This window comes from Mustela lutreola, chromosome 2 (genome assembly GCF_030435805.1).
Source record: "Mustela lutreola isolate mMusLut2 chromosome 2, mMusLut2.pri, whole genome shotgun sequence".
NCBI lineage: Eukaryota > Metazoa > Chordata > Mammalia > Carnivora > Mustelidae > Mustela > Mustela lutreola.
Window position 1 is genome coordinate 41,821,062 of NC_081291.1, and position 14,889 is coordinate 41,835,950.

General features: G+C 38.7%; 1 protein-coding gene across 1 annotated transcript in view; it reads right to left on the reverse strand.

Annotated features, from left to right (window-relative positions):
- The window catches only part of CNTN3 (contactin 3), a 338,196-nt gene that overhangs the window by 60,340 nt on the left and 262,967 nt on the right, over window positions 1-14,889 (reverse strand). Inside the window, exons 12-13 of the mRNA XM_059161515.1 lie at window positions 9,045-9,172; window positions 6,186-6,361 (exon numbers count right to left, since the gene is read on the reverse strand). Of these exons, the coding sequence (XP_059017498.1) occupies window positions 6,186-6,361; window positions 9,045-9,172 (304 nt within the window). The remainder of the gene's footprint in view (window positions 1-6,185; window positions 6,362-9,044; window positions 9,173-14,889) is intronic.

The following is a 14,889-nucleotide window of genomic DNA, read 5'->3' on the forward strand; positions in this document are numbered from 1 at the left end:
GGACTGGGTGAGGAGCTGGTTGAGATTCTCTCTCTGCCCCTCCCACCCCTCTAAAATAAATGAATGAGTGAATAAACAAAATGCATATAAAACCTTTTTTTACTATTTTTTTGTATTATAAAAGAACTGTTATTTTCAAACTTTTAGTCCTTATACCCTGATAATTCTATGAAACAAATCAAGTTAAAGTGACCACAACTGTGTTATTACACACAAAGGATTATTTGTAAAGATATTCTTTCCTACCACCGCAAGCTGGGAAATACATCAAGTCCTGAGGCTCATGAGTAGCTGCCGTAACAAGAGTGAGCCTGGGCTGTGGGAGATAAATCATCCTGAAGCCAGCCACTCAAATGAATGGCAGTCAGTGCTGAACCAGTCACTGCTAAACCTCTTATTGCTTCCAGTGACTGTTATCCACACACATTCTAATTCATCATAGATCCAATTCCACAAAATGTTTGTAAAGCTGTACAGCTTGGCTCTATACATTTTTCATTTCTAAACACCTGCACCACATCAAGTTTATAAAAGCATATCCATTTAAACATCCATTAGAATTATACAGCGACCTCTTCCTAAGTTTCAGTTCGAACGTTTCTATTTATAGTGAGCCCCCACCATATAATATGTCTGAGTCCAAAAGGTAGCTTGTTAGGCCAGTCAAAATTGTCCTTGAATGTTCTAAAAATTATATTTAAACTGCTAGACCCCAGCCACATAGGTCCCAGCTAGTGATGTTCTTTTGTTTCTCTTGAACTGTGGGCTATTATCTCTCTTATCCTGTTATTGGAAGCTAAGGTATACTTAAAAGGAGAGAAAGATGTTTTACTGGGTGACTGATGGAATCTCTCCTCATTCTCTCTCTCTCTCTCTTGTTATTTTTTTATATTTTCACTGGGTCCATGCAGTGGAATTCTGTTGGTTAAATATAGGAGTATAAGAGAATGTAACTGTATATATATTGATGAGCTAATGTCTCTTCTTCTTCTTTTTTTTTTTCCTTCAGTGGGGGAGAGAGGCAGAGGGATCAGGAGAGAGGGAATCTCAAGCAGACTCCATGCCCCGCACAAAGCCTGACATGGGGCTTGACCTCACAACCCTGAGATCAGGACCTGAGCCAAAATCAAGAGCTGACGCTTCACTGACTGAGCCACTCAATCACCCAAGCCTATGTCTCTTCTTATAATCGCATTTATGTGAAATAAAAGATTAAAGTGTGGGCGCCTGGGTGGCTCAGTTGGTTAAGCTGAATGCAGTCGCTTAGGTCATGATCCTGGAGTCCTGGGATCAAGTCCCGCATCAGGCTCCCTGCTTGGCAGGGAGTCTGCTTCTCCCTCTGACATCCCCCTTCTCATGCTCTCTCTCTCTCTCTCATTCCCTCTCAAATAAATAAATAAAATCTTTAAAAAAAAAAGATTAAAGTGTATACATATGAATATATGCATTCCTACTTACATATATAAATAATATGTATATGTGTGTGTGTGTCTGTATGTGTGTGTGTGTATAAAATATATGTAGACATAGTGAAATGGAGAAATAAAAGTGTTCCAGAAGAGATCAATGTGTGCAAATTCTCAAGGTCGGAGGGAACATGCCAAATACTAAAAACTGATGTGAAAAGAGACCAAAAAATGAGGGAAGCAAAGTTAAATGACTCACCTATGGCACCGTCCACTAGCATCAGAATCTAGAAGTCCTGTATATCTGAAAACAATCCCTGTTTTTCCAGTTACCCTACAACATGCCTGCAACTGAGATTTGTGTGGCAAACAGTGGCAAACTGGAGTTCTTTCACTGCTGGTTTCTTTGTACAACTTTGATTTGTCCCATGGGCCCATGCTGAAGCTTGACTCTGGACCCATACCTCCCCTGTCATAGGACAATTTGTTTCAGTCACTTGGTTTGACAAGCTTTTCTCAATGTATAACTGTGCAGAAACCTGTGACAGGCATATGTTCAAACACACACAGTGGATCTGATCTAAACTGTTAGAGTTTTTTGAGTTTGTAGACTGTCCCCAAAAGTTGGTTTTTTGTTTTTGTTTTTTTACAATAAATGAATAAGTATTGAATACTCAATGTATGGTCCAATAATACCCTCTTATATAATCCCAGTGACAATTGGTTGAATCACTTAAATCTCTAAGCCAGATTTCCCAATTCTAAATTACCCCGCCCCCTTTAAAAATAGGGTTCTTGGGGCGCCTGGTTGGCTTAGCCATTAAGCGTCTGCCTTCAGCTCAGGTCATGATCCCAGGCTCCTGGGATCAAGCCCCACATCGAACTCCTTGCTTGGTGGGCAGCCTGCTTCTCCCTCTCCCACTCCCCTGCTTGTGCTCCCACTCCCTCTCTCACTGTCTCTCTCTCGGTCAAATAAATAAATAAAATCTTAAAAAAATATTAAAATTAGGGTTCTTATTATCCACATGTATTGGCAACTTTCTGGTGCACATTTTGCTGCTTTTGAAACTAGGGATATATCTAGGAACATAAATATCCAGAAGCAGGCTTTTCCAGGTACTAATGTGAATGCTGCAATGAATATAGAATCAGAGAACGAGACTTGTTGTGTGATTCCCTTCCCATGCAGTGGAAAACTAATTTACTTAATTGCCCGTGCTTAAGGGAAATGTCATCATGTATGGCTTCCTGTTTTATACTGATGAGAGAATATTAAGTTACTAATGGCACAAGTCAGAAAAAAAAATTCACAGGCCATGAACTAGCGTGCTAGAGAAAGAACAGGTGATGGAATTAATTTATGAAATGTCATGTTTTAGATGCCTGACTCTGGTGAAAAGATGACTTTCTACTTTATATAGGACCTACAGGTAAGGCAGGAGCATGTAAATTACACGAAAAGCTCAAATATTCCTTATTCCAAGCTCCTCTTACAGAAAGCGGTAATCTAACTCAGGCTAAAGTGAGCCCTTCTTTAAGTCTCTCATTACATACTTCTTTAGCATTAGTTAAGATGGAGGACACTGCATTGGATAAAACACCATCAACAATTTAAGATCCAGCAGTTAAATCAAAAACACAATTATCTACATTAGATAGCAAAGGTAACTAATGTTTCTTTCTTTTTTTTTTTTAAGATTTTATTTATTTGACAGAGATCACAAGTAGGCAGAGAGGCAGGCAGAGAGAGGAGGAAGCAGGCTCCCCACTGAGCAGAGAGCCTGAAGTGGGGATCCATCCCAAGACCTTGGGATCATGGCCTGAGCAGAAGGCAGAGGCTTAACCCACTGAGCCACCCAGGTGCCCTGTAACTAATGTTTCAAATAAGATTCTTTATCTAAGAATTAAGGTTATGACAAGAGCTGGGGTAGAAGAGAAGCCTTTTCCAGACTTGGTAAGGGGACTTTATGAAAGTAACATTCTAGTCTTTTCTCTTTGCCTTTACCTTCCCCCAAGAAAGGCAAATGACAAATCCTGGGTATGGAGTAGAGTTGGCTAAGAATACTGGCATATGCCTTTTCCTAGTGCGACAGAAGAAATCTGTGACTTTTTAAAAAAGGGCATTTAAAATAATCGTGAAAGAAATATTAATAGGTTGTAGCAATTGGTGAAGTTCTCGAAAGCCTTGAATCAGAATAATTAGGGAAACTAGAACTTCTAAAATGAAATAAGCCAGATGAGAGAAAAAAGAAATGACAATGAAATTGTACTTTACTGTGCTAGGTATGGAAACTCTGCCTTTTTTTTTTTTTTTCCCTTTTAAGAGAGCATCTATTTTAGTTACTAGGTCTGCTGTACCAAAGTAACACAAACTGAGTAGCTGGAAGCAACAGAATTTCATCCTCTGGTGGTTCTAGAGGCCAGAAGTCTGAAGTCAAGCTCCTGTCCAAAATCTCTAGGAGAAGATCCTTCCTTGCCTATTGCGACTTCTGGAAGCTGCAGACATTTCCTGGCCTATAGAAGCATAGCTTTGATTTCTGCCTGCGCCTTCACATTGCCACCTTCCCTCTGTGTCGTGTCTTTTCATAGTGTTCTCTTTGTATGTTTTTGCCAAAATTTCCCTCTTTGAAGTGTTTGTTATTGAGGGATAGTTCATAAACAGTATTCTATCAGTTTCAGGTGTACTGCCTAGTGAACTTCCAATTACATACATTACAAAATGCTCACTGTGGTAAGTGTAGTTCGCTTCGGTCACCATAGCCAGTTATTACAATATTTCTCACGCTGTATTTTTTATCCTACGACTCATTTTACAATTCCAAGCTTGTATCCCTTTATCCCCGTCATCAAATCTCTCTCTCTCTTATAAGGAGATCAGTCTTATTGGATCAGGCCTCATTCTGTCACTGTAACTTAAGTGTATCTTCAATAACCCTAATTTCAAATAAGGTCACCCTGTGAGCTAGTGGTGTAACTAAAAAAAATTTCTGTATCTCCTTTCCTGTCAGCTACCATACTTACACTCAGAACATACTACAAGACTTCTGATACCAGAGGTATATATATCCACACCAAGGAACCCTCTGACACAAGTTGAATGTCCTATAATTCAGTTCTGAAACTATCTGCCTGAACTCAGATGCCACGAGGGAAGAAGAGCTTAGTCCCAGAGGATCCTCTCCCCTACTTTAGATACCAATTACAAGGCTCAGACTGCTACCTGCACCTTTGACCAACTGGCTGTAAACCGGGGATCCCATGACCCACTGCTTAGGTTCAGTCATTTGCTAGCACAGCTCACAGAATTCAGGGCAACACTTACTGACATGCACCAGTGAACTATAAAGGATATAATAAAGGAGGAAGATTAACACCCGGATGAAGAGGTACTAGGAAGGGGTGTGCCACCCTCCCAGCACGTGGATGTGCTCGCCAACTTACAAAACCCCACACTTTTAGTATTTTAACAGACACTTCATCACACAGGTCCAATCAATTATGAATTCAGTCTCTAGCTCTTCTCCTCTTCTCAGAGAATGAGTGATAGAGCTAAAACTTCCAAGCTTCTAATCATGGTTCTTCTGCTGAAGAACCAGCCTTCATCCTCAAGCTGTTTCAAAGCCCACAGAGAGACACTTTATTAGAAGAAAAGCATTCCTATCACCCAGGAAATTCCAAGGGTTTTAGGAGCTCTGTGGCAGGACCCAGGAGCAGAAATCAACATATTCTATTATTTTACAATTAGGCTTTAGGACTTGAACAAATCTTTTTTCTGGCAGGGCACACAATTGAAGTCATAACATTATCCTTTTAAGTTGCCCATGATCCTAGTAGGTTGATATACCAGTGTGTACATACATTTAACATGAAATCTTTGTCAAATGAATACAACCGAGGTGTCCATCAGGCCATCTTTTGTTGTTTTTATTTTTTTCATTCAAAGAACACACCTTGATCTCTACTCTACACCCCTGACATCTTAGCTACACAGAATGAAGCTATTCCAAAGTCAGTGAAAACAGGTTTTCAAGGCCAACTGGCCTTGTGATTCTGGATTCACAGTTATGCGACCAGCTCCTGTCAGTCTGTGTGGCTCACCAACATTGAGTCATTTCTTAATGGTTCTCCTCAAAGTGAAGGTTCCTGCTTGAACTCTGTAATTCTTCCTCATACTGAACCATCACAAATGAGGAGGCTGAATGGGGCATAAGAAAATATTTGTATTTTGAGCACATAAAGATTTAGGCTTGAATCTAGTGTCCACACTAACCAGCTCAGGGACCCTGAGCAAGTCAATACAGTTTTCAAATCCATAGTCTGTGCATCTGTAAAATGAAAACTCTCACTGACAATGCCCAGAGCGATGCTGAGGATTAACGTGGATAAAGCTCTTGGCTTGACACAAAGGAGTACTTAGCAAATGTGACTTGTTTCAACCTCATAATAAATATGTCATGTTGAAAACCGACACCTGTATATGAAACCTTTGCCTTCCATGGAGTATTAACGACAAAATTATCATGGTCATATGTATCATTATGTATTTGACAGAAATAAACATCAATTTTAATTAAAATGATAATTTATAGGCTGAAGTAACTGTGTTGACTTTTTGGGAATGCCAGTAATAAAATTAGATCACAACAGAATTGAGAATGCAGAGTTACTCATAGAACAAACATTTCTCGAGCATCATATATGGGCCAGATATTTTTTTTAGGGACAATGTGTCAGAGCCACCAGTGATATAAATAGCAGGAAGAAAGTGGCACGACTTACCCCACCGACTTTTTCAAAGTGAGATCCATCTTTCTTGAAATCAGTGAGGGCCCCATTGAAATACCAGGTGAACATGATGTCTAACAGGGGGTCATGCTGCACTTGGCAGGGCAAAATGACACTTTCGCCAACAGAGACATCCATGTTGGATGGTGCCAAAGTGATTCTCGTTGGTTCTATTAAAAAAAGAAGAAAGGTTTAAGTAAAACATTAGCATTTTTATTTTGATGACATCATTTTCACAAACTGATCATTTAGGGTACATGAATAAAAGTTTCCAAGATTACTAGAGAAATTTTTATGCAGATCTGTAATACATGTCATCGGATCCACAAATTCTTGTTAAAAAGAATTAGGATATTTGAATTGATAGAATTTATCAGTTAAAAAATAAAGTCACCTGTAAACAAGAGTTGGAATATTACTACAAAATCAATATTAATGTAGTTTTATTGCTTTGTGAAATATGAGGTTAGAAATAGAAACCACTGAATTCTCATGGACTTTCAATGACTCAAAAATGCAAAAAAAATTTAAATAGACTCAAACGTTTGAAAGACCATATAAAAGACATATAGACCAGGTACTACGAGAGGGATGCTAAGTTAAAATGTTAATTAATGTGTTGCCCCCCTCCCGAGGGTGCCCATGTACATTTCCTTTGCCCCATCCTCCTAACAGTCCTCCCATCTACTGTGAATTAAAATTCCTGTGGCCCCATTTTTCCATGGTTGCTTCTCATTTGTCGACTCCATGTTGCAGCAAGAGTCTTCGAGAGAATCATTTATGCATGTTGTCTACAATTCCTCTAGTAAATTCCTCTTTAATCCACTCCAGTTAGCCTCTGGCTCCTCGCAAGCCATTGGTTTTCGTCAAGGTTCCCAGTCATCACCCCGCTGCAAACCAATGGCACATTTTCCAATCTCATCTTACTTAATTGACCACTCAGCCGCATTTACTACCCTTGATCATTGTCTTCCTGTCAGTTCACTTTCTTTGCTTGATTTCTGGGACACCAAACTCTCTTTGTTTTCTAGAACCATCCGTGCCAGTCATTCCTTATCTGGTCCCTCTTCTCTTTCTAAATCTCATAATGTTAGACTGCCTCAAGCTCAGTCCTTGGTTTTTCCTCATTCTTTATCTTCACTCACTCCCTCAGTGATTTTAGTCATTCTTTGTTTTTCAAGTATATACCTATATGCTAACAACTCCCAAATGTTTATCTCCATCCTTCCTCTTTCTCCCCAAACCCAGATTCATATAACCAAATTCCTCTTTGGGAAACATACCTGGTTGGGTGTTATAATAGACATTACTGTTCACCGCAATTTCCTTAAATACATACAGTACGATTAAATTATCAACACTTTTGAATTCAGGCATAACCAAATGCTAATGCTTGGCCAAAGAAATATAAGATGGAGCTATGGGTGGCACTGACAGGCAGAAGCCTGGAGGAACTAAGAGACCATCTGATGTGTTTCTCCTCTTCCACTGCGATGGACAATGTGTCTGATGGTGGAGGCACTGGGACCCTTTATATCTGAATGAAGACAAGATAGCTGACCCACCATGGACTTGCTATATAAGCAAAAACGTCTGCTATTTTAACCCACTGAAAGGTTGGATTTATTGCTAATGCCAGAACACTGTGGTCTGCTTTACACAAATAGAGCCTAATGAACATTTCATACCTAACTCATCCAAACTGAACTTCGGTCTATCTTTTCCCAAATTTGTGCAACCTTCCCATCTGAGTTGTTTTGACGGTCATTCTTTCTGTTATTCGCCAGATGCCCTGCAACCATCCTTTTCTCCTTTTTCTTGGGCTTCACATTCAATTCATCATCAACTCCTATTGACTCTATAAGCAGAGCATTCACAGAATCTGATCCTTTCCCATCAATTCCTCTGCTGCTACTTTCCCTTGGGTCATTACCATCTCCAGCTTGGTTTGCAGCCATGGTATTCTGAGATCTCTTCCATTTCTACTCTTGATTCCCCACAGTGTGTTGTCATCAGAGCAGCTAGACTAAATCTTCACATCATGCCACTCCTCTGTTGATTTGCACCAGCCTCCACTTCTCACTTAACTGAAAGCTAAAGTCCTAACAAGGTCTACAAAGCTTCTCCATGACTGTCCCCAAGGAATCTATAAGTTAATTCCTCCATGTCCACACTTTGTCGAAACCTCTCTTTCTCACTGGGTCCATGCCAGTTATGGTGTTTCTGTCCCAGCTTACCTCTACCATACACTATTCCTTATTTTCTCAATTGTTTGCAATTTTTTCCTTCTAATAATTTCTTGTCTTTTATTCCTACTACATGTTTTCTTTCTACCTCTGGTAGAAGGTAAGGTTCATAAGGGCAGCATCTTTGCCATTTTTTGCCAACATAGGCTAAGCACCTGACACAGAGTAGGTATTCATTTTTTTTTTCCTTGAATGAATAAGTAAACAACATATATCCGCAACTCTCTGTGACTCTCACTGATGGCAAAGATTATTCCATGGACTTAAATGTCTCCAGAAAATATCAATGATATTATGAAAGACCACATTCAAAAGATCTGACATAATAGAATACCATAAAATTTCATCATCAGCATATGCTATTTGTAATTCTTCTGCCCATCATACCAGCATATAACTAAAGCGTTCCCTGGTTCACACTGTGATATGTGAAGAAATATTAAGAGTTGTTCTCTTGACTTCCACCTGTTAAAAATAACAGTGGAAACAGGTTCTATACCTTCAAAGTGCACTGCATATTGTAAAAAATCTGTTCCCTTCCCTTGATCTTTATAACATACCGCAGTGTTCATCTCTACATAAGGTAATCTTTAAGAAATGTACCTACCCGTAACAACCAAGTGTGTTGTGCCATTTGCTTTTCCAAATTGGTTTTCTGCTATGCAGGTGTAAGTTCCAACATCAGCTTTAGTCACATTGGCTATTTTAAGTCCTCCATCTTTTAAAAAAGAAATTCTAAAGAAAAAACCAAATTAGACAAATAAATATGTAATAGTCATTTTTCCTAAATAACAATTTTCAAATAGAACTATCACCTTAAACTAGGATTTCTATGGCTAGATAAACCAGTCGTTAGCCTCTTTGGGAATAAACACTACTAAAATAAAATTTACATGCACATACACTCACACACACAACTGTAAGAGAAGATGCTCTACCAATTTGAACTTTTCTTGACATTTTTATGCAGCATTACTTAACCTCACTATTTAACATTATACCTACTTTCAGGGATGTCTTTATCAAATAAGTGTGAAATGCCTTCTAAAAATATATGGTGTGGTAGATTGTTCATGATGGGCTAACCTTATCAGCTTGGAGAAAAAAGAAAATAGACATGTCATGAATTCCCTTAATTTTGAAACAGTATATGAGAATTGAGAAACTCTCTTTCCTTTCATAACGAACTTGAAAGAATCACATTTGACCCAATATAAATTAAAATTTTATAAAATAACACCTTCATGGCCACTTGTGAGCTATTGCAAAGAATCGGCAGTACAAATGAACCTTACATTAGAGTTGCTGAGCATATGCTTAAAGTACTTAAAGCTTTTGTACCTAACTAATTAATTAAGGAGATACAAATGAGTGTCTCACATGTGCGAGGCATTATGGGACTCTCTGGGATTATAGTGTGAACAAGATAGAAAATCTCCACCTTCGTGGAATTAACAGTCTACTGAGCAACACAGACAATAAATAACCAAGTTCAGATATTTGAGAAGTACTCTGAAGGAAACAAACACGATGATATAATAAAGAGTAATAACTATAAGGAGTGTTTCCATGACAGGGTGCCTTAGAAATGCCTCTTAGAAGAGGTATCATTAGAAATGAGAAAGAATGAGAAAGAGTTTACCTATCATTAGTCAGATCCACAAATCTTAATGGCCCATCTTGTCTACCTGTAATTATTTCCCCTTTCCTTGAATTCCTAAAATCTTTAACTACTCATACCATACATTTAACACTTAGGATGCCTTTTATCTTGTATGATTCATATCTTTGGTATGTGAGTGTCAAATCTATCCAAAGACAAGGTCAACTTCTTTAAAAAGATTTCCAACCCCAGCATCAGCATGACATATGGAAGCCATGATTAATAAGTGTTTCCAACTTTAAGGCTCTACAACAGACAGGGAGGACACTAAGGGCATCAGACTATAGTGGACGATCTCAACTCAATTTCTAAGTATTATCCTGCTTGATGTAAGATTTGCAGGTGAGTATCAAAAGTGTGATTTGTCTGAGTTTATATATCAAAAATATACAAGATACTTATTTTATATTACACATCTGTATTTTTAATGTATTTTATATTACCTATGCATATATAGTCCTTTGATGACCTGTAATTCACTTTCACTCAAATCCTACTTCCATTTTCTGGAGGGAGAAAGTGGTATAATTAGAGCCAGCACACAGAGACCTGCTCATCATCCCAGGTAGATTATCCATGAAAGTCTGTTACTCATGTGATTTTTTTGTTTTGTTTTGTTTTAATCAAAAGGTGCTTTTATTTATTTATTTATTTATTTATTTTTTTTTTATGTTCCAAGATTCATTGTTTATGCACCACATCCAGTGCTCCATGCAATATGTGACAAACAAAAGGGTTTGAGAACAATGGCTTAGAAAGCTAATCAGGGAACACAGAACATTTTGTTTTAATTTGAGGGGCAAAGTACAAGGGTTACAAATTCCACGAACTTTCCTAGGTAGCTGTGAAAAAGGTGTAATATCTGATTCCCCTCATGGAACCTTGACCACTTCGATGGGTATGAAATACCTGCTGATTGATCTCTTTTCTCAAAGAGGTCATCAAAGAAAAATCTCTATACCTTAGCTTCTCAGAGAACAAAGATTTCCTTAGATAGTGTGCAGTAACAGCAGAAAGAGGAGACCCTGCAGAGGGACACATGCAAACCAAACACTCCACATACGGAGACTATTTTGAGAAACACGGGGAGCAACCTGAAAGAAATGGAAGTCTGATCATGTAATTCCGCAATTACCCCAATCCCAGCTTAGACGGCTTCTCTGGCATCACACCACCTACAGAAGAGTGATTACAGCCTAAGGCTGAGATGTATTTTCTCATCAGGACCCCACCTCTCTCTAATGTCCTGAAGCCACATGATTCTACCCCTTGTTCGCCTTTCCCCACTCACACATACTTTCTTTCAAATGCTTTTATGCTTCTTCTTGCCCTGGTGCCTTTGTGAACACTGTTCCCTACATCTGGTTAATGTGCACTCAACCTTCAGATTTTGGCCACTTCCCTGAACCACGGGTCAGAGGAGGTGTTCCTGTAAATGATGACACAACTTCTTCTTTTTTTTTTTTTTTAAAGATTTATTTATTTATTTGACAGAGAGAGAGAGATCACAAGTAGGCAGAGAGGCAGGCAGAGAGAGAGGAGGAAGCAGGCTCCCCACTGAGCAGAGAGCCCGATGCGGGACTCAATCCCAGGACTCCGAGATCATGACCTGAGCCGAAGGCAGCGGCTTAACCCACTGAGCCACCCAGGCGCCCCGATGACACAACTTCTGTGTCTGCTTTATAACATTTGACAGCTGGCCCATTACACATTTGTGTGCTTATTTGACTAATTTTCTCCTCTAGTAAGCTCAGAGACTGTAAGCTCTCTGGAGGTAGGGAGGGTGTCTTGAGAGTGTCTGATTTACACATCACTAGATTTCTAGAGCCTTGAACCATTCCTGACAGAGTAAATGTTCAAAATTGATGCTTGCTGAATGAACAAAAGATTGTATGTCTCTAGAGAGTCACTACAGAAGAACAGGGATTAGCACTCAAGACAGGTTGCATGGCACTGAGGATTTTTTAAAATTTTTAATTTTTTTATTTATTTGACAGAGATCATAAGTAGGCAGAGAGGGAGGCGGGAAGAGAGGGAGAGGAAGAAGCAGGCTCCCCGCTGAGCAGAGAGTCCGATGTGGGGCTCTATGCCAGGACCCTGAGATCATGACCTAAGCCGAAGGCAGAGGCTTTAACTCATTGAGCCACCCAAGCACCCCCGGCACTGAGGATTTTAGAAATTATAAGAAAATAAATTCAGAATGTGTGCAGACTATTATGCACATATATGTGTATCTACATATACACATATATATGCCTATTTATGTGCCATATATAAATGTATCTATACATTCGCACATGTTTCTGCATAAGGTTGACCTGGGAAATAAGGGTTTGAACTGCATGATTTTTTAAATACAGTATTACAAATGTATTTTCTCTTTCTTATGATTTTCTTAACAAAATTTTCTTTTATCTAAAATACTTTATTATAATAATTTGTCTATAATACATACAACATACAAAATATATATTAATTGATCAAGCTATTGGTAAGGCTTCCAGTCAACAGTAGGCTCTTAGTTAAGTTTTCAGAGAATCAAAAGTTACAGGGAATTTTCCGTTTTGCATGGGGTTGGCACACTTAACCTCCACGTTGTTCAAGGATCAACTCTGTAAATACATACGTGGAAAAAAAGAAAGCTGAGGCAATAGAAGTCAGGATGAAGAGAATTTAGAAATTCCTAGGATAAGAGGACTACAAATATACTTTCACTATGAAGAAAGAAGTTAAGAAACAGGGAGAGACTAAAAATAAAGGCAGGGAGATAGGGAAGGAAGAAGAGAGAGAGAGAGAGAGAGAGAGTGAGAGAAAAGTTACTGAGAAAAGTCTCTGAGTACAAACAAGTGCAATGCTCCTGACCCATTTTGCTTGCTAATCCTATCTGTAAAAATTTGGGGTCATGATCTTCAAAGAGGATAGGAATTGACCCATAGAATTGCTCAATCAATTTTACTTACCTTTATTAGTAAAAAAAATAAAAAATAAAAAAAGTATTGCAGGTTTACTGGAGTTTTATTTTTTATTTTTTATTATTTTTTTAAGATTTTATTTATTTATTTGACAGAGAGAGATCACAGGTAGGTAGAGAGGCTGGCAAAGAGAGAGAGAAAGAAAAAGAGAGAGAAGCAGGCTCCCCGCCAAGCAGAGAGCCCCATGCGGGACTCGATCCCAGGACCCTGAGATCATGACCTGAGGTTAGGTAGCGGCTTAACCCACTGAGCCACCCAGGCGCCCCGTTACTGGAGTTTTAAATATGTAAAGAAAGCAAGCTAGGAGACGGTTATCAGAAGGTCTTCAAGATACTTAAATAGTGAGGCAACCTCATCTGGTCTGAGATAGAGGCTGAAGGTGGGAACTGACTGCTTCCAAGATTAGCAAGCATGAAATCAAAGTAAAAATGTCTCTGGTTGACGGAACAAATATTCACCCAAAGCTCAGATCTTCTGATTTGGATATCACAGAACAGAGACAGGCAACTGCAGATACCTTCACATCCTATGAATTAGCCTAACAGCTAACCTTCCACAACAAATACAGAACTATTAGGGGTATTGGAAGAACGACAAAACCTTTAGGGCGTGAGGTTTAATAGCTATAAATGAGCAAACCTATCTTTATGATGATGCCAAGACGAGGAACAGCTTCAAAAACAAGGCTAACAACTTAGGAATCACATAGACCTCAAAACAAACATATTGACTCACAAAGAATGCCAACTCTGTACATTGTGAAATTTTGAGCTAATTGGGTATTTTCTTCCTAAATTGGTTCTTCCAGTAAGATCTAAGAGGCCCACAGGGCATTTCACACAACATAAAAATAAACAATATTCAGTAAATGGATGGAGTAATTGTTTCTCAAAAGAAAACCTTCAATAACCCATGCTTCCCTACAGAGATCCAAAGTGAAAATTTTATACTACTTCAGTATAAATGAAATTGCTTTCTAAGCTTTCTGGGAACACGTTTTGCTGCAAACGGATAGAGCTGAAAATGTAGATAACAATGAGTGTCTCTAAGTCTTGGCACAAAAAGTTAAACAAAGATTTATGAGATTAACATTCAGAAATGTGGGACTCTAGTTTCCTTTGAAAAATGTAGAATTTAAATCACTGTGGCATTTTTGACTCCTTGATCGGTTTTTACAATATGCCTTTATATATCTGCTTTTATCAGACTTTCCTTTCATAGTAAAAGAGGTTAATTATTTTACTTAACTCTGTGCAGTCTATGGTTAGTTTGGGATAAACTTAATTGCTCTAAGCTGCTCGAATGGTCCATTCTGTAATGCAGTGATGGCACTGAATTTATGGCTGTTAAGAAAAGTTGTTTGTTCAAAAAGTTGACTGTCATCTAGGCAACACTGACCTGTACCTTATGATGACACATAACCATTCATAATAACACAATATTTTTTTTTAAGATTTTATTTATTTATTTGAGAGAGAGAGACAGTGAGAGAGAGCATGAGCGCAGAGAAGGTCAGAGGGAGAAGCAGACTCCCCATGGAGCTGGGAGCCCGATGTGGGATTCGATCCTGGGACTCTGGGATCATGACCTGAGCTGAAAGCAGTCGTCCAACCAACTGAGCCACCCAGGCATCCCCACAATATGTTTCAGAATGGGAACAGTGCGGTCTATTGTGCATGCAAGGCAGGATTTCTGAATATATTGTTTTACCCTTGCCTATGTTCTGAATATTACGGTAATTTATTCAACTTGAATTTTAACAAACACGCCGCAACTCTACATTTTCTCAGGAAGCACATCTCAGTGGAGATGAAATC